The sequence below is a fragment of the Suillus subalutaceus genome (genome assembly GCF_016647625.1).
Source record: "Suillus subalutaceus strain FC151 chromosome Unknown DFJ58scaffold_37, whole genome shotgun sequence".
Taxonomy (NCBI): Eukaryota; Fungi; Basidiomycota; class Agaricomycetes; order Boletales; family Suillaceae; genus Suillus; species Suillus subalutaceus.
Window position 1 is genome coordinate 132,969 of NW_024540286.1, and position 25,707 is coordinate 158,675.

Sequence of the window (25,707 nt, forward strand, 5' to 3'; positions counted from 1 at the left end):
GTAAGTCGTTGGGGTTGCTCTGCTCGTGGGCTGTGGCACGTAACCACGTATGCCAGAAGGGTCGTGCATCCGCGTTGAACAAATTGCGGGCATTCGCGGGAGTGTCATCGCGAGCATCCGCGGGAATGTCATCGCGGGCGTTAAAGGATGGTTGTTGGCAGTTGAGCCGGGTGTAGGTTATGTTGGGGTGGGGGTGGAGGAAAAGGTTCCAAAGTTGGTAGGGAAAGAAACCGTTTGTTAGTGGAAAGGTTTAGACGTAGTATTTACATAGAGGGACCCACCACAATTAAAGCCCGAGAGCGAATCTTGTCCCATAACTCCTCGTTGATCACGCGGATGAGGTTCTCGTTAATCGATGCGATATTGAAGCCTTCGTTCCGTTTGAGCTTGTCATGCCAGTCTTGGCGAACACGGGAGGCGTAGTTGAGGATGACCAGGTCACCAATCTCGCTGTTGTTGCGGATGGTGTGATTCTCGAGGTGCCAGAAGAAAGGGACAGGGTGTCTATGTGGGTCTGGGGCCATTTGGCCTTGCTGATCTGGACGAGATACAGGTTCTTAGCCCGTAGGAAGGTGGAAAAGGATAGTTCGTGGTCGGCGAGGGCAGCTTTCGAAGCTTTGAAGGCTGACGCTGGACGGACAGTTAGTTGGTCGTCGATTCTGGTGAGGCCAAGGTCGTTCTCGGCGATGGACCGCGAGGTCTTCAAGGCTTCTTTGCAGCCGTCTGGTGAGAAATACCAGAGTTCTACGAACTCAAAGTTGGTGAGTTTCTGGATGGCATACTGAGCGGGTCGAGGGGATAGGAAGTCCCCTACTGATGCGGATTGGTCAAAACCATTCATCTTTGGTTTCTTTTTCTCCGTCTCCAAGCGTTCCCTCTCAGCCTCTGCTTCCTGCTGGGCGCGTTCCTCGTCTCGCTGAGTGCGGAGTGCTCTTTCTGCTTCTTCTGCAGCGAGGGCATCTGCTTCCTGTCGCTGGTTCCAGTCCCGGACACGTTCTTCGTGGTCAGTGTCCCAGGTTTCGGCCAAACGATCTATGACTTCTTGCTCTGTGCTTCCTGTGGCCGCCATGAGGTCGTTCCTTATTCCGGCATAGAGGCCGCCGGCGAAGTCTGGGCGGACTTCAGTAGATGGATCGGCCATTTTCGCGAGTGAGAGAGGAAATTGGGTAGTTCTAGTAGGTTAAGCTAGTGTATTGACTATGTTGTTTTGAAAGAAAAGAAGAGCAAGCAGAACGAGCTACGGAGTGACGAACGATGGACGTGGCGCGGAAGCAAGACGTGCGTTCCCGCGCCTCTCGTTCGCTCGAAGACCTTACTCTATTCCTTCGCTCGTACCTCGTTACATAATAGAGTCTCCACAAATATAAAGAACGGTCATGAAGGACCAATGTTTCCTCTGCCCGAGTCAACTGCACCATCCTGCATGGATATAGGACTTTGCTCACCAAGATCAGTTCGAACTGTTAAAGCGTTCCTAGTGAGATGTGGAGGTCATGACATCAACTTACCTCTTGTCCGAATGTCAATGCTTAAATATTGTATACATGTCAATGGTCCCTCGGAACGTATTATGCCGCTCACCCCAGTCGTATACCACCACAGTATAGCTTGCAGCTGCGAAGCGACAGTCAAATATATTGAGACGTCACCATTGGCATCTCAATTGCTCTATACGAACCTGCAACATAGCTGGAAAAACGAGCAGAACTGATGAGCGGCCACCAAGCGGGATCATCTGAGACTATGGTCATATCGTGTATTTGAGACTTTGAGTGCGTGCAGATATACCGCCGTCCATCGCTTTTATAGTGATTGGTTCGGTTTGTCCGTTTCTCGAATCAGGATATTGATTGATCGCAGTAAAATCACGTACTAGCACGGGAATAGTAGTGTGAGAAGGGCGCCCTCGATGGGAGGAAAGTACATTTTTAGATCCGCCAAATATTTGGACACCGATAAGCATGTGTTCGTGATGGAACGAGGGATTCTGCATCGGTTCCTTCAGTGACCATGTGGTTATCAATCTAACGCAGACCAACCGCAGCACTTCATCAAATCAATGCTGTGTATTAACAATGAACGGGCGATCATGCAATGATGGGGATGTGCACGGGTAAGAGCGACATTTCCAACATCACACGATCAAGCGACAGATTGGTAGGCATGCCTGAGTCAATGTCGACTTCGGCCTGACTATCTAGATTCGAAACCAGTCTGGACTATGTCTTTGAGAGGGTGACGCATCATCGACTTTAGTATATGGCAGTGCTGGCTACGAGCCTAGTGACTGTCGGGAATTATTTTCGCTCATTCCTTGCACGGCTGCTTGTGAGGCTCGTTAAGGAAGCACCAATCGCGTTCACATGTAGGTAGGTGCATCTCAGTCGAATCGGGGTGACCGCCGCTCTTCATCGTCTTGATGTCGGATAGCAGCCACACCTACACCAATTACTTCAATTTGCCGGAAACTAGATTGATCAATGATGTCCCAACAACAATAATTTTGTTATGTGACAGCCTGACATGACGATCTATCTTACCAACGAAGGTCACAGCCAAATCGTGATCTATCACTGCCATGGAGAAGCTACTATTGCAACGGGTCCCTGATACCAAAACAGAGCACCTGCTTACTTGAATAATACTCCAGTGTCCAATTTGCTGGAGGTTCAGCGAGGCACGAGGGGCTGAATGAACATTTGAATTTTTGACGGAAACTCTTCCGCTACTAGGTGGGAGTCGATTTAGGTTGAGAGATTCGTTCTGTGAGGTGGGACAGACTTAGCAGCAGCAACTAGCCGACTGGCATTATGTGGACTGTATGTGGAGAGACTTTAAATCTGAGAGCTGCCCCAGTGCGCATATGTCAATTACTTACGTTTTTCCCGTCAATAACGGATCGAGCTACATGACCCCAACACTGAGTACTGAGTACTCACTTGCTTTATAACGATTTTCACGATCGATAGACGAAGGAAAGTTGCGTTTCGTACGAGGAAATTCACGGTCACAGCATTAGTGTCACACCATCACAGCAAGTCACATGTTAACTTGGGCACTCTCTGGTTCGGTTGACCTTCACTTCGACATTGACAGGAATATTCGGTCCATTCCTTAAAGCTTTCGCGATTTAAGTGGGGCGCATGTACACTTACTCATTCAGTCCCCTCCAAGAAATGACAACCTCGATTCAACTCCCATCAGATGTAGTCCCCTTCAACATCTCGCCCTATCATAATACTTCCAAACGATAAATACCGTGTCTAGAGGTGTGTATCATAAGATTAATTAATATCCTGTGAACTAAGTCGACGCATCATCGTTCAATAGGACCCGCAACTTCCTCTTGCATTCTGTTTACCCTCCACCGAATCCGTATCTCGTCAGCACATGATCGTGACTTCTCCCAATTCCGTAAGTGCGTTTCTTCCGTTCGTGCCAATGTCTAACTTTCCTGTTCAGCGTCCTAAACTGTGATATTCGTCCAATTGGGTACATGGACGTTGTTGCTCTGAGACAAAAGTGGGAAGCAGGCACTGCATCACCAGTACGCATCGTTATCAGATCGATGCCTTCTTATATGTTTAATCCGACGCTCAGAACGACTCCATCAGTAAATACATGACTAAGTTCAATCATAGCGCGTCTCAGCATTACATCCTCATAACTCCCTTGATGCCCCTTGCGCAACTGGCAGAGTTTTTCCGGCCCCCGAAGCGTTCCTACCCAATACTCACTTCACCTTCCTCGCAGTGCCCGAGGATAGCCGTCGCCTGTCTAGACGGTGGCATAGTGAGGGACATGGTCAGTGCAGATGGCAAGGAGTTCTTGACCGGCCTCGCTCTATGGTTCGCGCTCGCTATTCCAAGCATACACGTACACAAATTCCATGGTACGTATCTTCCCTGACTTTCTTTCATCCCCATTTATACTATTTTCAGTCCCCCACCTTTAATCTACACTATCCCTCAGGTTCAGGACCCGCCTGCATTCCCTAGCATGATTTGACTACCCGTGTATTATTCCATCCGAGCCATTTGTGTCGTTATAATTTCTCTTGCTCCGTCCTCCCAGTCCTCCCATGTCATAGCCATGATTGCAGTACCTCTCCCAGGTCCTGCTAGCAAATCGGTTTTCCTGGGTGTCTTCCCACATTCCTTCCCGACAGGCAACACCCATGTCCATCTCAAAGTCCCTTCGCGTTCGAGCCCCATGCGAGCAGCAAGTCTCAGGGATGGCTCATTACCCGGATGTGGATGCCAACATACTCTCCTCAACCCCAAACCCGATTCAGACTGGGATGCATAAGGCATGGTAAAACAGTACTTGAGGAGTGCTCCTACTGCATGCGTTGCGACATGTGTACGCTGAAATGTGGGGAGGATACACAAGACCCCAATCTCCACTGATAGGTTCGTCGGTGAATAATTGAGGAGTCCAATTGTCCCTGCGAGCTTCCCTCCCCACTCCGGATAGTCCGGGTCTGGGGTTGTCCTGTCGATGATTGCGAAGAGGACATTGTACGGGTTCTGGCGCACGAAGGCGTCCAGGGACAGTAAATACGACTCTGGATCTTCTATGCCGGGAAAAGAATAATAACGGTAGAAGTGTACAGGGTCCGAGATTGCTGCATGATATTTTTCAGCGTGAATGGATGGGATGAACGGCGTTAGCTTCAGACGCGGGGTCTCCAGCTGAGTAAAGTCGAGCGGAAAGGCGACGTTGATGTCATAGGGGACGGGACCATGAAGTCCGTAAGCAGGTTTCGCGGGAGGAGGGGGTCGATAGGCATTGACATACGCCATGTGAAGATGATTGGGCAAGCACAGCTGAGGCCAAGTCATATACATCCAACATTCTTATACTAAGTCGGCTCGCTGAGTGACTGAGTGGTCTGGTGACTCATACTGTTCGGCCCGAATCAAGGATCCAATCCTGAGCGGTTTGTTTGCCATCTATATCATGTTTACATAGTATAGTCGTACCATCTTGTCATCCGAGCAACTCAACTGACTTTCAGACGAGTCCTTGGCTTCACAAGTGACCACGAACTTTTTAATAATATCCATATGACGCTTGTTCACGAGCATTGGTTAGAACTTTTCTCCTTAAACGTATGTCGATCTAATGTAGCACAGTTAATGCCGCAGCCCACTTCGAAGAGGTCGCTAACTCCGGTGCGAACAGCGGCTCCCTTCGCTCCACACGACGCCGATGGTCGCATCGCAGCAAAGTTATATAGAGAACCTAGTGCAGAAGACTCGGAATTTGGAACACACCATCAAGAAGCTGAACGATGAACTCAGTCTTGAACAGACTCGCGCCAAGGACACTGTCAATATCATGAAACAACAATGGCGAACAGAGCAAAAGGAGTGGCACGTTGGTTGCGATGCTTTACAGGCGTGCCATGGGATTGCCCATCTCAGGACAGCATGCGCTTTGGACGACGAACGAATCGCATTGCTCAAGGAGCGCGAAATTGCACGGCGCGAGAGGCTTGCGCGTATACAGAGGGATTACAAGATCACCATGTTCCAGGCTAGGGAGGCAAGCCGACTTTCACCTTCCATGCACGACTCATTACTGCTTCCCTGCTGATGGATAATATGGGGTGGGCACACGTCTGGCACGTTTTGCTCTTATCTACGACCCTTAGTCATTCAGCAGAAAGGGATCGAGCTACTGGCTACAACGACGTGTATTTGGCCTCAGGTATGAATATACCTCGATGGCTCAAGATAGAAATGAAACCGAACCGAAAGCAAAAGCAAAAGCAAAAGAAACCGAATCAAACAACGCGGGACGTGCCAGTTGCGTGATTTTGTATGTCCCTGTTCAATTGAGTGGGCTTCAAAGCTTACAACACCTTGGTGCGCGAAATACCCTTGAATGACAACGACGCTCTGCCTGGACAGTCTGCGATTTTGAAGGCGAGAGTCCGACTATGCTGCGGAACCCTTGGGCTATCTATACCAGCTGTCTGAACTCAGACGCGCTACTTCTACCTTCCAGCCCCCTCGCTTTCCATTCGTTCGGTCCAGATGGTGAATATATCGATCGGTATTTTAATCTGACGGTCTTGCTTAACAGGATGGGCTCTAACAGATCATCGTAAGGACGCAAACCCAACACACAATTTGAGAAAATCGTGTTCGATGTCATTAATGGTTAGCTCCAATCCTCTAATCCTCTACTCTCCGTTCTGCACACCTCATCTCTTTGCCACGCTCATTTGCGATATAGGCATATAGGCGAACCACGAGTACGCGCGATTCATTCCTATACCTTTACCGTGGCCCAGTTGGACAAATGCGCCTCTGAGCACCAATGACTTACAGTCATCCAGGGTTCATCCTTCACGGTCACTTTTTCATCATCTGTGTGCTCAGACAGCGTAACTCCGCAATCAATCGTCTTATCATCAAGGACTGGGTTGGTTGCTAGACGTTGCACATAATTTCAGCTTGCCACTTGGTAAAAGTGTGGACGGGCGGTTCACTGACTTCTAGGAGTGACACAACAAGAAACGGGTTTGTCTACATAAGCCTCGTCTTAAATATACTTTGAAACATCATAACTAAAATAAATACTACGACGGATCCTCGACCAAATATCTCATCCATGCAGAACGCTCGGCAAACATTTCCCTACACAGTACTACTAGTTGATACATGTACACGCTTTTGGAAGACAATCGAAATCATGCTAGTTTCTGTGTCAGAGTTGGCCACGAGCTTAGCGTGATAATCTCTAACACTAAGGATGAGGCGTGGTCCCAGCACGAACATCTGCACAGCCAATAAAATGTCAAAAGCACCACCGAGTATCTGAACACCCGTAGAATCTGAATTCTACAGAAATGATGAGCAGTTGTTACAAGCAGATGTCAGTGACAGTTCAATTCACATTGAGCTCTGGAGAGAGAGAAACAAGCTGGAGGCAAGAAACACAAACAAAGCTAACATGCACGGAACTTGAGCGGGAAAAGGTAAGCACATTCACATTACAAGCTCACCTTGCGAAATAAAGCACGTGTGATTTTATCAGCACTCTGAAACAGTCCCTTATTGTCGATCCTGTCGATGGGCCGAGTCGTCGCAGGTCACGGAAATGTTTCATAGCAATCCAGGCTGAAAGACAGTGTAAGGATCTCCCAAACAGTGTTGAGCGTCCAAACCATTGATATCAGCCTGAGAAGCTGGACATCCCCCTCATATTCGAAGTAGCACATATACGTTCCAGAGAGTATCCCCTCCTCTGGTGGTTGTCCAATGAGCGGTGTTTTTCAAGTCAATACAATGTCCTTGAATCCTATTGCCGCGAGCACTCCGCAGGCGATGTTAACAGCCAGGAAGATAATACCAAGGAAGATCAGCATCATTCTAGATCGCTGATACATGGCATGCAAGCGAGCAATCATGATGACTTGCATCGTGTTTCAGTCGAGTCAATATCACTGAGGTATTGCCGCTCACCACCCAGCATGGCAGTTAAGACCACATTTGTCCCATTTATTGTGTGGTACATAATATCACCTGAAACACGCAGTCAGTGACCACCTCGTACTAGTATACTTGCCTCTTGATCTTAGTATTCAACCCACTCCTCCTGTGACATAACGAAAGATTTCACGCCATAGATACAATCACTCCCCGTTCCACGTTAGCTATAACAGGTACCCGGTCGGTATATCAAAGTCACGATGCCACTCATCCAAATTAGGCTAATAATCCTCTTTTACACCGACTCGGCCTGCATCGGATTCAAATCCACATGCAAGTATCCCGCATATACAGCCAGCATGCTGACATAGCTCACAACTCAATTTCCGATCTGATAGTGATCTGTGCCTTCTATTAAGAACCTCTTTTGCAACGTCAACAGCAACGCCGCCCGATCTCCTGAATATTAACTCACTACCGTCGCCATCGGACTCGGACCCACTCTCTTCAATTTTGCACACAATTACTCCCTTCTCAAAACGAGCTTACTTGGGACGATGTGTCGTCTTCACTGCTACACTTTTCATCCATCGTTCACAACTGCCTTTTCTTGTAGCGACAGTGTCTAGGCTTTACCTGATTAGCACAAGGTAAATATCTTCTATGAACGTTCCTCTCGGATATGTTCTGACTCCCCGCGAACCAGCGCTTCACACTCCATTCATACCGACAGCCAAGGTGGTTATCACCAGGAAGCAGACTCGTTGCCTTTCAGCCATCTCGCCTTCCACTCACTGGCGTCACAAATTATAGCCATCAATCCAATGCTATTCCTCTCTACTAGTTCCTCGTACCTCATCCGTTATTCCCTCCCACTTCATTCGTTTTCACAAACATAATTTCCTCATTGCCCGAGTCAAGTCTGGATGGCAGGTGTCACGGTAGTTGTGTCCTGCGAACCAGAGCCGCTGTGTTATCAGAAATCTGGGATTTTACTCATTACCGTTACTTCCGCTCCTTCCTTCGTTATCCTCATATAGATGACAGATCTCGAATGATTTTGATGGTTGTGAAATCCTTGGGGCTATCAGCCGCCTTAGCTCAGACACTGGTTTTACTTTCCTGGTTCACCGAACTTTCGCATCGTGTTCCACATGTCTGGACATCCCTGTTTTGTGCTCAGACAACTGGTCCATTGATCATATTTTGTCAGGCACGCTTTACTCCTCGCTCAGCACCTCACATCTCCTTACCATCTGTGACAGAGGTAAATACTCGAGCCGTAAGTTTTTTTGAATCCATCATACTCCATATCGTTGAATCATGCTTGAATACCGAGACGATTGACTGCACGACTATCTGGCAGTAGTCAGTGATCGGTTGGTTCAATCATATGATTGACGCCCAATCAGTAGACTAGTGGTCTCGAGGACATCGACATCCTGCTTCTACCTTCACACACGAATTGACACTCCATCTCCGCAGCCCAGATGGATGATGAAGGTGGCCAGGTGTTCTCGCTAATTTGATGTATTATCAGCCATCAGAATCTCTCTCTCGCTTGTTCTTTTGATTTGCTCAGACACATGATAGAGCTAGTGCAATCTCATCAAAGTACGTATTTCAGAATATCGTAGTTGACGCCTTACTGATACTTTTGCAGGTGCGTTTGATGCCTTCCAACTTGTTGCATCGTGCTTGAACAGACGCCAATCAGCGATGTCGCGCCAGTAGCACCCGCAACGAGAATGGACCTCGATAGCCAATGACCTGATGTGATGCCCAGTTACAATAATCCATACCAATAGTTGCGGAGGACGACAACAACCGACTCTCACCCTTCAAGCACAACTCAGTACTACTTTCTTACTGCTCAGATGGATGATATGGGAGTAGGCATGCGTCTGGCCCGTTCTCGTTCAGTGCTTTACTCTGACGGTCGTGCTTGGCAGGATGGGCTCCACCAGATCTTGCAAGGACGCAAACCCGACACATAATTTGCAATCGTCGTATGCGCAACGCTATGATGGCACGACTCCGATAATGTAGGTATGAATCAAATTTCAGAATATCGTGGTTGATGCCTCATTGATAGTTTGTCAGGTGTACAGCTTGAGGCCTTCTGAATTGAAGCTCCCATTCTCTAATTCTCTACTTCCCATCTCTTTACGGTGCGTCTCTGCGTGTTTCTTTTGGGTCGATGCTGATGATGCTGACGCACGCAGACTGTCTCTGACAAAGTAACACGCATATATTGACTCTTACGGGTGATGGAACGGGGAGTTGGACGTTTACCCGGATTGTTACGTCTTGGGCTCTGGAGGATGGCACGGAGGGGTGTGGTGAGAGCGGACTGGCGACACCACCTAACGAAAGTGAACCGACTGTGGGGAATGGTGAAAGCGAACTGCGCACAGGAGCCGAACACCTCGCGCATGCTCTCGAAAGGATACGTGTGCTAGAAGCACGGAATATTGAGGAGTCGTGTGGGTGGGAGAAGAGGGTGAGGTAGCTTGGGGAGGAGTTGAAGACAAAGTAATATGGGTTGGTGCGCTGGTTCTTTCTTGAGTTGGGGATTTTTGTGAGGGGGACGCGAGATATCGTATATGAGCTTATACGTGGACTGGGTGTAGACAGGAGGATCGTGGTGATCTGGTAGCAAGGCGTGGCACCGCTTAGCTTGTCCTTGTCGTATGTAGTGCAAGCTAGCAGTTGTTATAAGGCAGAAATATCATCAACCTAGAAAGACAGCTGTTTCATACTGCAACGCCATATAATATTGTATATTCTCGGTATACTGAGAACTTAGAAGTCTCCGAGGACTCAAAATAGCAGATTTGAAAAGCTGGACTCGTAGAGCTCTAAGCATCGATTGGTCGCTCCGTATCTAGAGAGGAGTCCGTGTCTCAGGTAGCATAAAGTAAGTACAAGAAGTTCCATTGTCCAAATTACTTCGGAACACCAAATACACAGCGTGACGAGGCTAAATATCACAATGAAACAAATCAATAGGCATGCTCGCCGTACACCGCAGTACCCACGTCGTTGATCATTTGGATCGTTTTATGTGCTATACATCTCTGCCAGTCGACACATCTCCGCCGGTCAACGCGTCTCCACCAGCCCGGAAAGCAATGGACGTCATGCCTGTTCCCCCGTCGGCCCTGGCCACGACCTTAGCGTGATGTTCTCGAATGCTGAGGATCAGACGCGGTCCAAGCACGAACATCTGCAACATCTGGGCAATTGAATAAACGCCAGAGCAAATAGCATTTCCCGTGGACGATAAGTTCTGCAGAAAAATGATGAGAATGGTCAGCTGCATATACAAGTCATAGGCCGGCGTACCATGATATTTAGAGACGGCGAGCGAAGTCTGAAGCAAGCCATAATAGCAAAGCTAGCACATGTGGAACTTCAGTGAAAACAAGATTATAACATTCAGATCACCGAACTCACGCTAGAAAGTAAAACGCGTGACTTTGTATTAATATCGTGAGATAGTCCCCAATGGTCGTTCCTGCCGGCGATTGTCGCAGTTCACGGAAGTGCTTTATAACAATCCAGACTGTAAGAAACAAGGCAAGGATCTCCCATGCAGCGATGCATATCGCACTCTGGTAAGTCAGATTTGTCATGGACATGTACCTGCTGTCAATGCAGAAATAGTAGTAGCCGAAAAGCTCATTTTGCTCTGGTGAATGCTCATGAATATCTTGTGCCACAGGCATTCATCGATAATTAAAACTTACGCGCTGAAAAACCCAGGTTTTCAATGATCATCATAACTCCAGAGGTGATCGTGCAAGCCAGTAAGGCTACCACAAGAAAGATGAGCAACTTTTTCGATCCCTGATACATGGCATAGATCCGAGCAATCATGACGACTTGAATGATATTTCGGTCAAGTCGATATCAGTAAAGCACAGCGGGTGAGCTCACCGCCCAGCATGGCATTGACAATGACAGGGGACCATATCTGTATGTACCCAGCGATAGTACCTGAAACCCCAGTTAATTGGTGGTGGAATAAATCCTTCAAATGAACTCACAGCTGTTGAAGTCATTTTCTTGAGGACACAAGCCAACAGAGAATAACACTCACTCCTATATAAGAGCCAAGTTAGTAGTTGAATAGGAATGGCAGCATCGGTGCTGAATACGCACTGCATTGGTAATAGAGAAAGGGAGAATCGCTGCATGCCACAAGTCAGAAGGAGCGAACACATCTGAGGACACATACACAGGATGTTGATGCTGGTTGCGAGATATGACTTATTAGCACATTGCAGTGTTATGTAGATAGCCTTGCAAACGTACGCAGAAAATAGTATTCCGATGTAGCGCACCTAGCATATGTTGAAGTCAGCACAACATGCCAACTGTGCTCGTAGCAATAACGTACACAAATATAAAGAACACTCATGAAGGACCAACGTTTCCTCTGCCCCGAGTCAACTGTGTCGTCCTATTTGGTTCTGATATAGGACTTTGCTCACTAAGATGAGTTCGAACTGTAAAGGCATTCTTAGTGAGATGCGCAGGTCATGACATCAACTTACCTCTTGTCCGAATGTCAATGCTTGAATGCTGTATACATATCAATGATCCCTCGGAACGTATTATCTCACTCACCCCAATCGTATACCAGCATAGTAGAGCTTGCAGCTGCGAAGCGACAGTGAAAGATATTGAGATGTCACCATTGGCATCCCAAGTGCTCTACGAACCTACAACATAGCAGAAAAGAAGAAATGGTTTTATGAACAGCCACCATGACAACGCAGGATCCTCTGAGAGTATAATCATATCGGGATGGGGCTTATGGTCCATGGAGTGCATGCAGAATCTGCAGATATACTGCTGCCCATCGCTTTTATAGTGACTTGTTTGGGTATTTGTTTCTCGAACCAGAATCTTGATTGATCACAGCAAAAGTTGCAGAATGAAATCACGTAGAAAGGGGATAGCAGTGCGAGAAGCCCTTGTTTGAAACAAAGTAAATTTTGGATCCGCCGAATTTTTGAATACTGATAAGATCTGTGCATGATGAAACTTGTTTTCGAGGGGTTCTGCATCAAAGTTCTATCAGTGAGACTGGTGGCGCGTGATGATCAGTATACTTAGATATTATGTAACCGTTGACGGTCACGCTAAGTCACATGTTAACCAAATATATCAATTTACATAACTCGGGCACTCTCCGGCTCGGTTGACCTTCGCTTCGAAATTGACAGGAATCGGTCCACTCCTCAAAGCTTGGACGATTTAAGTGGTGCGTGTGTACACTCACTCATCCAGTCCCCTCCAAGAAATGGCAACCTCAATTCAACTCCCATCAGACGTAGTCCCCTTCAACATCTTCGCCCTAACATCAATGCCTACAAACGATAAATACCGTGGTGCTGTTGTCGAGGTGTGTATCATAAGATTAATTAATACCCTACGAAACTAAGATAATTCGACGCATCAGGACCTGCAACTCCCCCCTGCATTCTGTTTACCCTCCACCGAAACTGTATCTCGTGCAATGGAGTCAGCATATGATCGTGACTTCTCCCATATTCCGTAAATGCATTTCTTCCGTGCGCGCCAATATCTAACTTTCCCGTTCAGCGTCCTAACCCGCGATCGTCGTCCTCTCGGGTACGTAGATGTCGCTTCTCTGAAAGAAAAGTGGGAAGCAGGCACTGCATCACCAGTTCGTATCTCTATCAGGTCGATGCCCCTTATATGCTTAATCCGACGCTCAGAACGATTCCATCAGTAAATACATGACCAAGTTCAATCGTAGCGCGTCTCAGCATTACACCCTCATAAATCCCTTGACGCCCCTTGCGGAACTGGCAGAGTTTTTGCAGGACAATATCTTCGCCCTAGGTGCGTCTTGAGTTGAATGTTTTGCTTTTGCGGATCTGGCCCCTGACAGCTCTGATCATTGTAGTTACGGACCAAGGAAGGAATTTTGTGCTTGCTGTGGCGACATCGCAGGATCTGGACGTAAGCCTGCATTTTTTTTCGTGCGTAGGATTATGAACTCATTTGTATCTCTAGAATTTTGTGACGCGTAGGGGCCGTTGATCTCATGACTGATAGATCATTTATCTCCTTGAGCACTTATTCTCAGCCATGTGGTTTTATATCTATATCAAGTAGAATATGTTTCAATATCATGCGGTGGGCGCCTGATCGTTCATCGGCGTACTGTATATCGGTTGCAAAGTTGAGAGGGGTTTTTGTTTCGTCACAGGAACGACATGAATCCTGCGAAGGCTTACGGTGCGATATTATCTCTTAGCTTGCTATGTATCAGCGCTTCAGCTTCCAAGCACTCATCATTGACATGAATGCGACAGCAGATGGCATGATCCTGATCCTGATGGCCTTCGATGACACTATTTATATATCGGATATGGTGTAATGGTTAACATTACCGCCTCTCATAAAGATACACCAACGCGGTAGCTCGGGGTTCGATTCCCCGTATCCGAATTTACTTTTATCATTTTGCTCCATGCTCTCTTTCCGAGTTTTAGTTCGAAACACTTATTAATTACTCTTGATCAAGTAACCTGGCTACACCCGGTTACGTTCCGTTGTCCCAAATCCTACATAATGTTTGTATTTTATGCTTGTTTGCAAGAACAACGCGCATCGCACGACGCACGACAAGGTATCATTTGGGTGAGTAACCCTTCGTTTATCGAAGCCAGGTGATCTGACTGCGCCTACAGGAAGATCATTGTACCCTGTTGGGACAGCGGTAGTCACTTTGTTAGCGAGTGCCCTCCTTGGGAGTACGATTGATTCGATTTTTGATAGTCGTTTCAGATCCAGACGTTTCCCAGACCCTGAGACGTTTAAGCTTAATCATAATCATTAGCTCGATGTTGAAGGACACATGTGAGATAATTCCAAGTTCAGGTTTAGTCGCCGTCCGACACTTTCAAAGTTAAGCCTTCTGGCTCGCCATAAAGCCGTTGCATGCATGGTGTTTTGCGAACAAGCAGCTTAGCACGATGGTTTCAAGGCCAGAAGTTCAGATTCCAGAAGACGAGCTCATGCGTATCGTGGAAGGGTGTCACTGAGCAAATTTGAGAGTTACATTAAGCTCTTTGTTTATACACTGAAGTTATGAACCTCGTGATGATGACCCAGGCGGAAGTTTCACTATATCGGATACTGGTGTAATGGTTAACATTACCGCCTCTCATACTTAGGTTCGCGGTAGCTCGGGGTTCGATTCCCCGTATCCGAAATTAAAGACGATTGTTTTTTTATCAGAAAATTGGTTGTTGCAGCTTCGTCAATGGTGGCAAGGGCGGTCGACCCCTGCCGCTACTATTAGGAAGCGACGTAATGATGACGTGATGGGACGCGACGAGTTTGAAGTTTATACGCGTGAACGCGCGCTGCCTGGCTAATCACTACTGTCAACTCTGAGCATGTCAAGCGGTCGTCGCTCTCCTTCTCCGGAACCGCCTGGCCCTCAGCCAATAAGGAGACTTCATGAGTCCCTTATTAACCGAATTGCAGCAGGCGAAGTACGCACTGGGTTAACTACGGTACAGACGCGAATGAGTACTGATGAAATTCACCTCTAGATCATACACAGACCCGCTTCTGCGCTAAAAGAGCTGCTGGAAAACAGCCTCGACGCCGGGTCTACTTCAATTCATGTCATCGTCAAGGATGGTGGTATGAAGCTGCTTCAGATTCAGGACAACGGTTGTGGCATTCGTGTATGTCTTCCTCGCATTCACATCAAAGCATTCCATTGAGCTTATTTGAAGAAAGAAGACCTACCCTTGCTCGCTGAACGTTTCACTACTTCCAAATTGACTACTTTTTCCGACCTCTCCAAGCTAACCACTTATGGGTTCCGAGGGGAGGCTCTGGCATCTATATCCCATGTCGCGCACCTGACAGTGATCACAAAGACCAAGTCAAACAATTGTGCTTGGAAGTATGCATATAATACATTGCGCACGGAACGAAAACTCCTGACGAAAATCCCACAGGGCTGCTTACCTTGATGGTGGCCTCGTCCCGTCGAAAGCGGGATACACACCAGACCCGAAACCTTGTGCTGGAAACAACGGAACCACCATCATAGTAAGTCCCTAAGAAGTCAAACAGCTCTCTCTCATCACTCGATTCACCACAGATTGAAGACATGTTTTATAATACACCTACTCGAATGTCTGCTCTCCGAAGCTCCTCTGAAGAATACGCGCGAATACTTGATGTAATGACGAAGTATGCTGTGCACAATTCCAAAGTATCATTCGTGTGTAAAAAGGTGTGTTGCTTCGAATATCGTCAATGATGCGCTATAATGCATCGTGTAGGCTGGTTCCCTGAGTCCTGAACTCTCCACCCCATCCTGTTCAGATACATCTCAGGCTATCCGCCAGCTATACGGTCATTCCATAGCCAAAGAGCTTTTGCATGTCACAGCGTCTTCTGTTTCAGATGATAGCACGGACGTGGATGATTCGGAAGATCCGGAAGCATGGTCGGCAGAAGCATATTGCACTAACGCAAACTACCAAGGCAAGAAGACTGCGCTCTTGTTATTCATAAATCGTCTGTTTCTGTTTTTTCCCATATTGCTATCTTGCAAAATCTAACGCGTATTTTATGCAGACCGTCTAGTGGAATCACTTCGTATAAAACGGTCAATTGAGAGCATATACAGCGGTATACTGCCAAAAGGTTCTTCTCCTTTCGTGTATTTGAGGTGAGACCGAATCCTACCAGTGGGACGTGAAAATAATAATTCGCGCAGCATCAACCTCGACCCGAGGTCTGTAGATGTCAACGTCCATCCGACCAAGCGCGAAGTCCACTTTTTGAATGAAGAAACCATCATCGAGCGAATATCGGATGCCATTCAGCAGAAACTCGCAGGTCAAAGTCAGTCGCGGGTATTCGAGTATCAGGTACATCGAAAGATATGTGCTACGCCCGCACTTTAAACATCTTCATTGACAGACACTGCTCACTGGGGGCATCGCACAATCAGGATCACGGAAAGGCAAGGAAAAAGCAAGTAATGTCGATGAAGTGGAAGAAGATGGCGAGGAACCAGAGGATGATCGCCGGGCATCAGGAAGTCAAGGTAAGCGTTGGCGCCAATCTCAGGCAAATATCATTTGAATCTTGTTCAGTAGCGAAGAAGGTGCTTTCTCAGCACAAAGTCCGGACCTCCCTACAGGATCGCACACTAGATTCGATGATTCCGGTCACTGACCCGTTGAGAACCGACTCCGACGAGCCCGTAACAGCTATCCGGTTACGGGACATCAAAGAATCGACGTGCCATTTTGCATCTATAACAGAACTCAGGCGTCTTGCTACCAAGCGCATACACCATGGTGAGCTATACATATTTTTTTTCGCAACAATAACGTTCTTACATACATAAAACGTAGACCTGTCTGAAATCATCAAGAAACATACCTTTGTCGGCGTGATTGACATGTCCAGGTGTCTTACGTTGATTCAACATAACAAGAACCTTTACATGGTCAATCATGCTGCACTAGCGTGCGTTACTAAACTTCTTCGGAGGCTTGTGTTGATGTTATCGCAGGGAGGAAATGTTCTATCAGCTTGCGTTGTTACAATTTGGAGACTATAGCCGACTCAAACTTGATCCCCCGCCATCTCTTCGAATGCTCATCAAGTTTGCGGTCGACGTAGAAGAAGATACAGCACGCAGTGGCATGAGCCAGGACGAGATTGTCGATGTATGATCAAATTTCAGTACTTTAGCAGATCCACTCAACGTCCTTTTACAGCGAATAGTCAAGACCTTGATGGATCGCCGAGAGATGTTGCGCGAGTATTTCTCCTTGGACATTTCAGACACTGGCGATGTTAAGACACTTCCACACCTCCTTCGCGAGTACACCCCTAATCTCGACAAGCTACCCATGTTTCTCATGCGTCTCGGGCCTCAGGTACGTTCCGACACCATATTGTCATTCCACGGATACCAAGTTCTCTTAGGTCATCTGGGAGTCCGAGCAAGAGTGCTTTGGTTCTTTCATGCGCGAGCTAGCGTACTTTTACTCCCCAGCTCCGCTGGCCGTTGTCTCAGCGCCAGCCTCTGACGAAGATAAACAAGAAAAGCAGAAATCTGAAGCATGGCGCATACAAAATATCCTATTTCATGCGATGCGCAAGTACCTGGCAGCTCCCAAGTCTCTGTTGGACAATGACGTCGTGCAGGTGGCGAGCTTACCAGATCTTTACCGGGTCTTCGAACGCTGTTAGACTTCATATCATGTTGCAATTTCTATTCGTGAATGCTGGTACATAACTCCAGAGTTGCCATATTAATATGTACGTAGACTACAATGATTCTATAATGCATCAAGAACAACGAAAGCGTGGTGAAAATATATTAATACAAGCTCTTGCCATTGGGAGCGGTACGGTAAAAGGCTGGAGAGTCATACATGAATGCGTCACCCTCAGACTCAGGATCAGACTCATCACTGGAGTCGTCCGAAAGGTCGTGTGATCCACCGACCTGGAATACATCTCCGAATGGAGTCTGAGGCATGTCGTTGGAGTGGTCTGTAGATCTAGCTAGAATGGATGCGACTCTATCTTCCAGCTGCTGACTCGGTAGGAGCTGCGTCTGAGGCTTCGTCTTCTGGAAGAACTCGCTTAGCTCGTGCAGGTCCTGAACTAGGACTCCCAAGTCTTCATCAAGCTCATCCGCGAACAGGGGCTCTTGGACCTCTGGCTGGAAGTGCACCGTAGATATCCGTGATGACGTCGTGAACATAAGTGCAACTGCAAGGACGTTGGCGCGACATTGGGTTTGTCGATGTGATATACGTGCGATGCACCAGCCAGAGTCTTCTGGAACACCAAAGATCTCTGTCTCACCCTCACTTGCACCTGCACCGGTAAGTGTTGAGACGTGCATGCTCATGCGAAGGACCTGTTTGGCTGTGAGTCCTCCGGTGATCTTCGTTGGCTCCTCTAATACATCAAGAGCTTGCGTCGCCAACTCTCCTTCCACCAACCGCAATAAGGGCATAAGATGCTCTGTGCCCAACGACTGCAAAGCACGTTGCTGGAATAGGACTTTAAGGACGTGCATTGAGTACACTTGGAGCCATCTCTCCTTGTTGAGCACCAAACTCAACAACAGAGTTGCGATATCGGTCCAGTCATCGGGAGGATAGTGGTCACGTAGACTGCTAATGGACTGACGAAGAAAATCATCTTTGGTCCTGAACCGACGCTTGACAAAGGAAACCATGATCCGATTGATACTCTCCAGACCATCTTCATCAGCTAAGTCCGCAATTGAAGAACAGAAATCGTTTAGAGCCTCATCATGCTGGTCAGTGCACATGGCGTGCATGCACCATGGTAGGGACAGAGTAAAGAGGTCTCGAAGCCAGTTTTGGGAAGAGTCGAACAATTTGGCGCACTTCAGCTTGGCCAATCTCCCAAGGACTGCGAACGTGTCATCTAGAGTCGTGGCAGAACGAAGCCCGCTCCAAAGGGCTTGTTGCAATCCGATGGACCCGTTCCAATCTTTAGGGCGCTGGGCAACGACGAGGTCTGCGATATGGGGATCATCTAAGTCAATCCGATCGAGGAATGCAGACAACAGTTTGATGGCTTGCATGTATTCGGTTTCTGCACTAGTTGACATCACTGCATGCGTCGTCCAAAAAAGACGAGGAAGCAGCGTATCATCGAGTTCGTCCAGTGTAACCATATGGGTGATGGTGCGGATAACTTCCGCCGAAAAGGCCTGTCTTTCTGGATCCACATCCGCTATGGAAACAGATAACCGACTCAGCAACTGATCCAGCGCGGCATGACTCAAAGGCAGTTTCAACACACGGAGCACTTGTAAAGAACGAAACGCGAGGCTCCGCATGTTACAAAGCTCCACGTAGGCTAGTGCCAGTTTGCCTACAGTCTGTTCCAAGGCTGGAACAAGAGGCTGGAGCATAGGAAGCACCTGAGAGAAGAGCGCACTCATTCGAGTTTCCACGATATCGCTGTCATCATCATCCTTCCAAAATATAGAATCTCCTTGATCCTCCAAGGCGCTTATCTGCGCCACTAATACAGAGCAATTGGACTGTGCGAGACCTGGAACACAAACACGCAAGAGCTGGAAGAGCATCCCACGCGCCCTGATCCTCATAAGAGAGACGCGGTGGTCAAGATTGGGAAAGATTGCCTGCAGAATGACCGGTATGGAAGTGACATGCGTCCACTGTCCTTCCACTGCAGCAGACCCCAGTAAGATCAATGCATACTGCGCCGGTCCCAGTAGTATCTTTGGCTGCTCTTCCGCAAACTGAGCATTCAAATCAGACCACAGTTCAAAGTCTTCTGCGCCGGGAGGCTCCTTCAATTGGTGATCAAGGGAAGGGACCATGCGTTCCGGCTCGCAGTAGTAGCAGAGAAGCTCGTAAACTTGCAGCGCAACAGCAGAGCGCGAAAGACATGCTACGATGGTGGAGGCACAATCAATGAATGCGGAGGTAGCTACCTTGAGAGCTTGATTGATGAGGAAGGTTACGGTAGCCGCCCCGTAGGTTTCGTTGGGGTGGTCTGTGAATCGCGTCCATATTGCGGCAACTTGCTCAAAATGACTCTCACTGTATCGCTTTGTGAGGGTAAGGAGATGATACAGGATGCGGCTGCTGGCTGGAGATGGATGTAAACGTGCTTCATTGTCGGGGTCAAGCGTGAGTTGTATATTTGGGACCCAAGACTCGAGGCTCTGCAACAGTAGAAGGGCAACCCTCTCGTTTCCACTACGAGGCATGCGCATCAGTAAGGTAGCCATCTCCGTAACCACATCGTTAGCGTGATTGGGGTGTTCGCCGGAGAGACATTCGGTGACTAGTGGATGTACGTGCAAATATACGCTGCTTAAAGGATTGGCAGCCATAGCCTCAAATTCGCCAAAAGACAGGACGCCAGAGGAATGCTCATGCATGACCTCGAGGAGCATAAGAGATTTTCGTCTAATTCCAGAATCAGCGTGACAGAGGTTGGTCAAGCCTAAGCATATGATTTGGGCGAAAGTGTATGAGCTGACATCCACATTGCACACGACCTCGGACAGAACCTCGAAGAAGGTAGAGCTGCTCGACGATGAGTCATTCGAATCGATGAAAGAGCGTCGAAGGACCTCGCCGAGTAACACTTTTATCCGCTTTTCCGGAGGAGATAAGGGAACGAAGGGCTTTTCTACAAAGGAATGAGTAGATAGTACATATGGAAAGGGTGAATAAGCACCTTCCACATATGACGACTTGAGGGTAAGAAGATTGAAAGACATGATGAAGGCGGTCCAGGATTTGTGCAGCTTCCAGAGGTTTCGGATGCTCCTGAGCGCGATCCGAAGGTGATGAGGAACCAATGGTTTCAGAAGGATAATATGCCCTTTGCTGCTACCATGTCAGCTACGAAGAATAACACATGAAGTGCTTTGCTTACACAAAGGGCAGCGAGGGCACCCACAGCTGCGTTAGAGAGCAATTTAGTCTCGTGTTGAAACCGTTCAGCCGAGTCTGACTCGGCTTGCGGGTCATTCACAGCCGCAGCCGCAGCTCTTTGCATGAGGATGTATCGCTGCTTTGATGATTCGGACTGAACACCATACTGGCACCATTCTTCACAAAGCCTGTAAAGAGTCGCATACATGTAGGGTGATACGAATCGTTCCGAGTCAGCGAGGTTCGCCAGACTATCGAAGAACCGTTCGATCAAACCGCAGAAATAGCGGCGCAGGCGCTGGAGTGCGTAGTTGTCACGATTCTCTGTAGTAACGAGGAAGTTTTGCATGTTCCGAATGAATTTAAGCGCATATGAAATGGCGTCTTGCTTTGCAGAAGATCTCTGGTGCTGCAGCTGAGGAGCAGTGAGGAAGTAGATACGAGCAACAGCCGAGTGCAGACGAGCTTGACGTCGTGAACGTCCACTCGACCCAGGAGATCCAGATTTCGACCGGATGTCATCATGAAATTGAAGGAAAGTAAAGTGATTCAGGTCTTCCAAAAGCTGCGAGAACCCACTGGAAGGGAAAGAGCTGATGCCGACTACAGCAGCATCACGAAATGGGGCATATTCCACATCTAAGAATGGTGTCAAGTACTTGAAGAGGCAGCGTGTGGTTGACATCCGCTCGTGCTCAAAAGTAGGGTCCGAAGGAGCTCGCGAATGTTCCCGACCAGCTTGGGCGGGAGTACCACCGCGGCTATCAGATACAGCGGCCGTAGTACACAGGATTTTGATCCACAGATACCATTGATCGATCAAATTCATGTTGTCTTTGACCTGCTTGTACCCCTCTTTGTCGGCAGAGCCTGGCGCCCTAGAGGCGCCAGACGGTAATCGTCCGCTGAGAGTCGAGAGTCCGGCAAGGTGCAACATTGAAGGATGGTAGCGAGATGCTGCAGCCTCGATCATGGCACGGCAGTCCACCGCAACTTTCAGCGGTTGCTGGAATGAGGCTTGGATGAAGCTCGGGAAAACACAACGCCATATTTTCTTGTCCTTGTCATAGTTGCTATCAGCGATCCTTAACAGCACGTCCTTTCGCCCCGCCCGCCTCCACTGTTGCAGGCGGTCCAGTTCCGAGCCATCTAATAACTCGTCAAAGCCCTGGAAGTGATGATTCTCACGAGCATCACAATCGAGGAGTCCGTTCAGAAGGATTGAAGAACCCGCATAGGCACCCTCGACCGCGTCTATGTGAGCAACGAATGGTGCAAGTATGCGGATGAGCTTAACCCCTGCACAACGGACGGTAGAAGCTTCGAGCGATAACAGAAACAATGCTCCTGCAGTGATCCCGTCTCCTTGAAGGGCAACGGCCTCCCTTTCACCAGCTGTGATGTCCGCTTTGGGTTTCTGCAGAATACCTTTGACCCAACCTTCCACCAGGCTAATCCAGAAATTCAGAAGTCGAGTACTCTCGAGGACAAGCCGTGCACCGGTTCCCTCCCTCCCAACATAGGCAGGATCAAATAGGAAGGTCGTAAAGTGGCGCAAAACTGCAGGCGCATACCGCCCGTCAGCCATAAAGCGCCTCAGCGCCGCTCCCGCCGCTTCTCCAATCCGAGGCTCAACATGGATAATACCGCGGATGAGTATATTGATAGCGTCCGTGAGTGGTAAAGAGGCGTGCAAGCAGCGCGGCCACGATTGCAAACATGTCTGTAGCATAGATATCTGCGACACGAGATGATTGGGGTAGGCAAAGGACCCTTCAGGACGGCGGCAAATGACGATGTTGTGGGACTCTTCATGGACAGAGTTAAACCGCGACAGCGACCACTGTTCATCAAAGATAGACATTTGACCCACAGACTGGCTCGCTGACCGTGCGATCGCCGTGATTACAGCTCCATATCTGTCAAGCAGCTCTTGAACTCCATGTCTGGATACCACTGCAGCCGGAAGAGCGTCGGAAGATGAAGGATAATCATCCCAAGATGGTACAGCAGTGAAATCGACACTAGACGGCCATGTAGGAGCTGACTCCTCGCGTTCGAAGGCGTTTAAAGTCAAGAGGATAGCCTGGGCCGATACAGCAACGCGTTTCAGGAGCCAATATACCCATGAGATTACTTATGGATGAGGAATTCACGACAGCTTCCTGAAGTAAATCCATGCAGAGTCCCAACCCATAGTCGAAATAGCGCGACAAGACAAAGTGCACGATGCAGATGAAAGGTTCAAGATGCTCCTCGTGATGGAAAATTGATGACCGTCCAGCAGGGAATATATGTTTAAGGAGGGAGTCCAGCTTGGTGGTGCTAGTCGCTAACGGCTCCTGGCATCGATACAGGTATGTCCAGATCAATCGAACGATTCCATTCAGGACAGGAATCCGATGAAGCTTCTCCTGAATCAGGAGTCAGCAAGAAAAGCGCCTAGCTAATCGAATTCGAACCTTCATCTTTGACAGCCCATATTCAAAGCAAGCCGTCCAGTTGCGGAGGAAGTATTGATGAGGCGCAACACAAAGGCTGGTGACAGCCAACGGGTAGGCGATATGCCAATACCGCGGCTTACTCATCATCTCCTTAGCCCGAGGATAGATCCTTTCGATTGCCTTTTCCCATTGTGGATGATTGACTTCGGCCTGCGCCGTCTTGAGGTCATGTTAGCGTGTGTCAGTACCAGCCAGAGGATAGGAAATACCTTTCCGATGGGGTGCAAGAGACGAGTCAATGTATCGGCGAAAGCGATCTTGAACCGAAGACCATGCGCATTTGCAAAGGACTTGGCTAATAACTCTAGAAACTCGGCCCCTTCCTCAAATGCCTCTGGAGGCCATACCTAGCTGACACATGAACACAAAAAGACAGAGAACAAGATGGTCCTCACTCTCAGCTGAACGTGACGGAGCCCCTTCACCAGATGCTCGTACTTCGTATCGAGGTCTTTCGCCACCTGACCATTGGCCACAGGCTCGAGCTCGCAAAGAAAACGATCCGTAACACTAACAAAGCTGGCGGAGATGAGTTTGGATGCTGATACACCAACGACGCCATGCTCACCGAACGTTTGCTAAGTGTCCGAGCAACGTGGCATACAGTTCAGCATTAAGCCGATGATTAGCTGACTGTGCAAGGAGCTTCAAATCCGGTCTCTTGAATTGCTCGAACGTTGTTTCCTCCAAGGTAAACCCCAGCGTATCACCCAGTGCGTCTTTGGACAAAATGGACAAAACGGCAATCAGAGCGCGACACATGATATATATTGACGCCAGCGACTTTCGTTCATTCAGCAAGGTAGGCAGTTCTTGAACTCTCGCGCCACGTGTCCATAAAGGCGATTGGCTAGCATGATGTTTAAGTATGTCGGCGCTGACATTTTCATTGTGACTGCGTCTCCAGCGCATAATTGAGTCTATGACGGGTTTTGGATGTTTCTGAGCTATCTTTCCTAAAGAGCCCATCAGGTCATCAAACTTAGGATCCAGCGAAGGACCCATGAAGTTCGACAATAAAGGTTCGTGGTCCTAAGGGCGTGTGAATGTCATTGCCCGACCAATTCGAAAAGAAAGCAAATACCAGTGTTTCACGAAGGAACACGTTCATCTTTGCCTCAGCAAGAGTGGCAAACCGAATAAAAACTGCATGCAGTGCATAATCGGATGGCATCTTAGGACCCGATGACACTTTTTCATCTTCCTCCATTATTGAGGGCCCATCACTACTGAACATCTGAGCACCAAATGTGTCAGGCACACGGGGAACGGGAGGAGGAGAGGAGAAGCCGGGAACATGATCACTCCCGGTGTCCGAGTTGTGAAATATTGACCCAGATTGAGAATGATGAGATCTTGCAGTGGAATGCCCTCTTGCTCTTGATGGAGCGCGGGGACGTGATTCGCTAGATCCAGGTGTCGGAGGGCGAGGATGCGGTGGACTTGTAGCACTGAATGTCTTATTAGATGTCAAGGTGGAATGAGGCAAGGACGAAGTCGAGCGGTTAAAAGGGTTCTTGAGAATGGGATATGCTTGGTAGTCTAGGGGAGGTAATGGTGGCACATCAGTGTTCTTTTTGAATGCGTTTCTGATAGATGCAAAAGATGGCTTCTTGGAGAACGGAGAGCTTGCAGTTATAGAAGGTTGAGTCGTATGTGAGCTCTTGCCAGTCTGACGAACAGGTTGCGAACTAAAAGAATCCTCTGATGCTGCAGAATCGCTACGACTATGAAAGTAGCTTCGGTCGCTACGTTCCGGAAGTGCAATGGGGGTCATCATGGTTGGTGAATCTGGGCCTGATCCTGCGTTTCCGAATGCACCAAAGCCATATCCTCCAGACCTGCCGAAGGGTATGGGAGTGGATTGAAAATCATCATCATCAAAGTCTGGACAATTCAAGATTAAAAGCTTCTAGCGGAGTAGATGCATGGTTTCTAACCTGGTATTGTAATCTGTGATACGCCCTCTGGGCTCATGATTCACTGCAAAAGCGTCCCAAAAAACAGCAATGAGTTTTGAATCTTCACTGGGGAAGTTGTGAGGTGGAAACAGCCAGGCCGTAGCTTTGCGACGGTAGTGAGGCTCCACGCACTAAAAGGCTTATACGTCCTGTCCGAGGCCCTGCCCGCTGCGTTTGACGACCGTCGACGAACCAGAGGAACAACGAGTGACCGTGAGAACTTCGTGCATATATCAACATTTACTAGTATGATGATTGATGTAATGTACTAGTACTACTTGTAAACTAGGCTACAGTA

The 25,707-nt window shown here is 48.2% G+C and overlaps 6 protein-coding genes and 2 non-coding genes across 8 annotated transcripts; 6 read left to right on the top strand and 2 right to left on the bottom strand.

The window, feature by feature from the left end:
• Positions 1 to 3,330: 3,330 nt before the first annotated feature.
• DFJ58DRAFT_646650 (uncharacterized protein) lies at positions 3,331 to 3,708 on the top strand (the record flags this gene model as incomplete). Its single annotated transcript, XM_041381437.1, has 3 exons — positions 3,331 to 3,431; positions 3,463 to 3,547; positions 3,601 to 3,708. Coding segments are annotated over 3 exons (294 nt in total), but the record flags the coding sequence as incomplete, so codon positions are not given.
• Positions 3,709 to 4,019: 311 nt separating this feature from the next.
• Positions 4,020 to 4,805, bottom strand: DFJ58DRAFT_658633 (acyl-CoA N-acyltransferase; the record flags this gene model as incomplete). Its single annotated transcript, XM_041382040.1, has 1 exon — positions 4,020 to 4,805. The coding sequence occupies one exon, from the start codon at positions 4,803 to 4,805 to the stop codon at positions 4,020 to 4,022; it is 786 nt and encodes a 261-aa protein (XP_041245205.1).
• A 176-nt stretch (positions 4,806 to 4,981) lies between these two features.
• DFJ58DRAFT_295119 (uncharacterized protein) lies at positions 4,982 to 5,766 on the top strand. The gene is made up of 2 exons (XM_041379723.1): positions 4,982 to 5,092; positions 5,139 to 5,766. The coding sequence occupies exon 2, from the start codon at positions 5,215 to 5,217 to the stop codon at positions 5,599 to 5,601; it is 387 nt and encodes a 128-aa protein (XP_041245206.1). The 5' UTR covers positions 4,982 to 5,092; positions 5,139 to 5,214; the 3' UTR covers positions 5,602 to 5,766.
• Positions 5,767 to 12,655: 6,889 nt separating this feature from the next.
• Positions 12,656 to 13,795, top strand: DFJ58DRAFT_781595 (uncharacterized protein). The gene is made up of 6 exons (XM_041389794.1): positions 12,656 to 12,861; positions 12,919 to 13,013; positions 13,062 to 13,146; positions 13,199 to 13,325; positions 13,390 to 13,445; positions 13,500 to 13,795. The coding sequence occupies exons 1-6, from the start codon at positions 12,760 to 12,762 to the stop codon at positions 13,524 to 13,526; spliced, it is 492 nt and encodes a 163-aa protein (XP_041245207.1). The 5' UTR covers positions 12,656 to 12,759; the 3' UTR covers positions 13,527 to 13,795.
• Positions 13,796 to 13,851: 56 nt separating this feature from the next.
• DFJ58DRAFT_t75 lies at positions 13,852 to 13,937 on the top strand. The gene has a single exon. It is a non-coding gene; the product is annotated as a tRNA-Glu (tRNA).
• Positions 13,938 to 14,620: 683 nt separating this feature from the next.
• DFJ58DRAFT_t76 lies at positions 14,621 to 14,703 on the top strand. The gene has a single exon. It is a non-coding gene; the product is annotated as a tRNA-Glu (tRNA).
• A 114-nt stretch (positions 14,704 to 14,817) lies between these two features.
• On the top strand, positions 14,818 to 17,729 carry DFJ58DRAFT_905685 (histidine kinase-like ATPase; the record flags this gene model as incomplete). The annotated part of the gene is made up of 14 exons (XM_041394970.1): positions 14,818 to 14,989; positions 15,050 to 15,187; positions 15,239 to 15,411; positions 15,467 to 15,560; positions 15,613 to 15,747; positions 15,797 to 16,034; positions 16,095 to 16,188; positions 16,237 to 16,390; positions 16,443 to 16,569; positions 16,619 to 16,825; positions 16,883 to 16,997; positions 17,044 to 17,200; positions 17,252 to 17,413; positions 17,463 to 17,729. The coding sequence occupies exons 1-14, from the start codon at positions 14,891 to 14,893 to the stop codon at positions 17,727 to 17,729; spliced, it is 2,160 nt and encodes a 719-aa protein (XP_041245208.1). The 5' UTR covers positions 14,818 to 14,890.
• Positions 17,725 to 25,615, bottom strand: DFJ58DRAFT_781599 (cell morphogenesis N-terminal-domain-containing protein). Its single transcript, XM_041389795.1, has 18 exons — positions 25,389 to 25,615; positions 24,533 to 25,335; positions 24,017 to 24,480; positions 23,844 to 23,967; positions 23,658 to 23,795; positions 23,407 to 23,607; positions 23,101 to 23,358; positions 21,045 to 23,030; positions 20,946 to 21,023; positions 20,759 to 20,896; positions 18,934 to 20,691; positions 18,789 to 18,912; positions 18,565 to 18,767; positions 18,540 to 18,543; positions 18,388 to 18,515; positions 18,279 to 18,354; positions 17,928 to 18,257; positions 17,725 to 17,900 (listed from the first exon to the last, which is right to left on the bottom strand). The coding sequence occupies exons 1-18, from the start codon at positions 25,423 to 25,425 to the stop codon at positions 17,860 to 17,862; spliced, it is 6,891 nt and encodes a 2,296-aa protein (XP_041245209.1). The 5' UTR covers positions 25,426 to 25,615; the 3' UTR covers positions 17,725 to 17,859.
• Between the last annotated feature and the right edge of the window lie 92 nt (positions 25,616 to 25,707).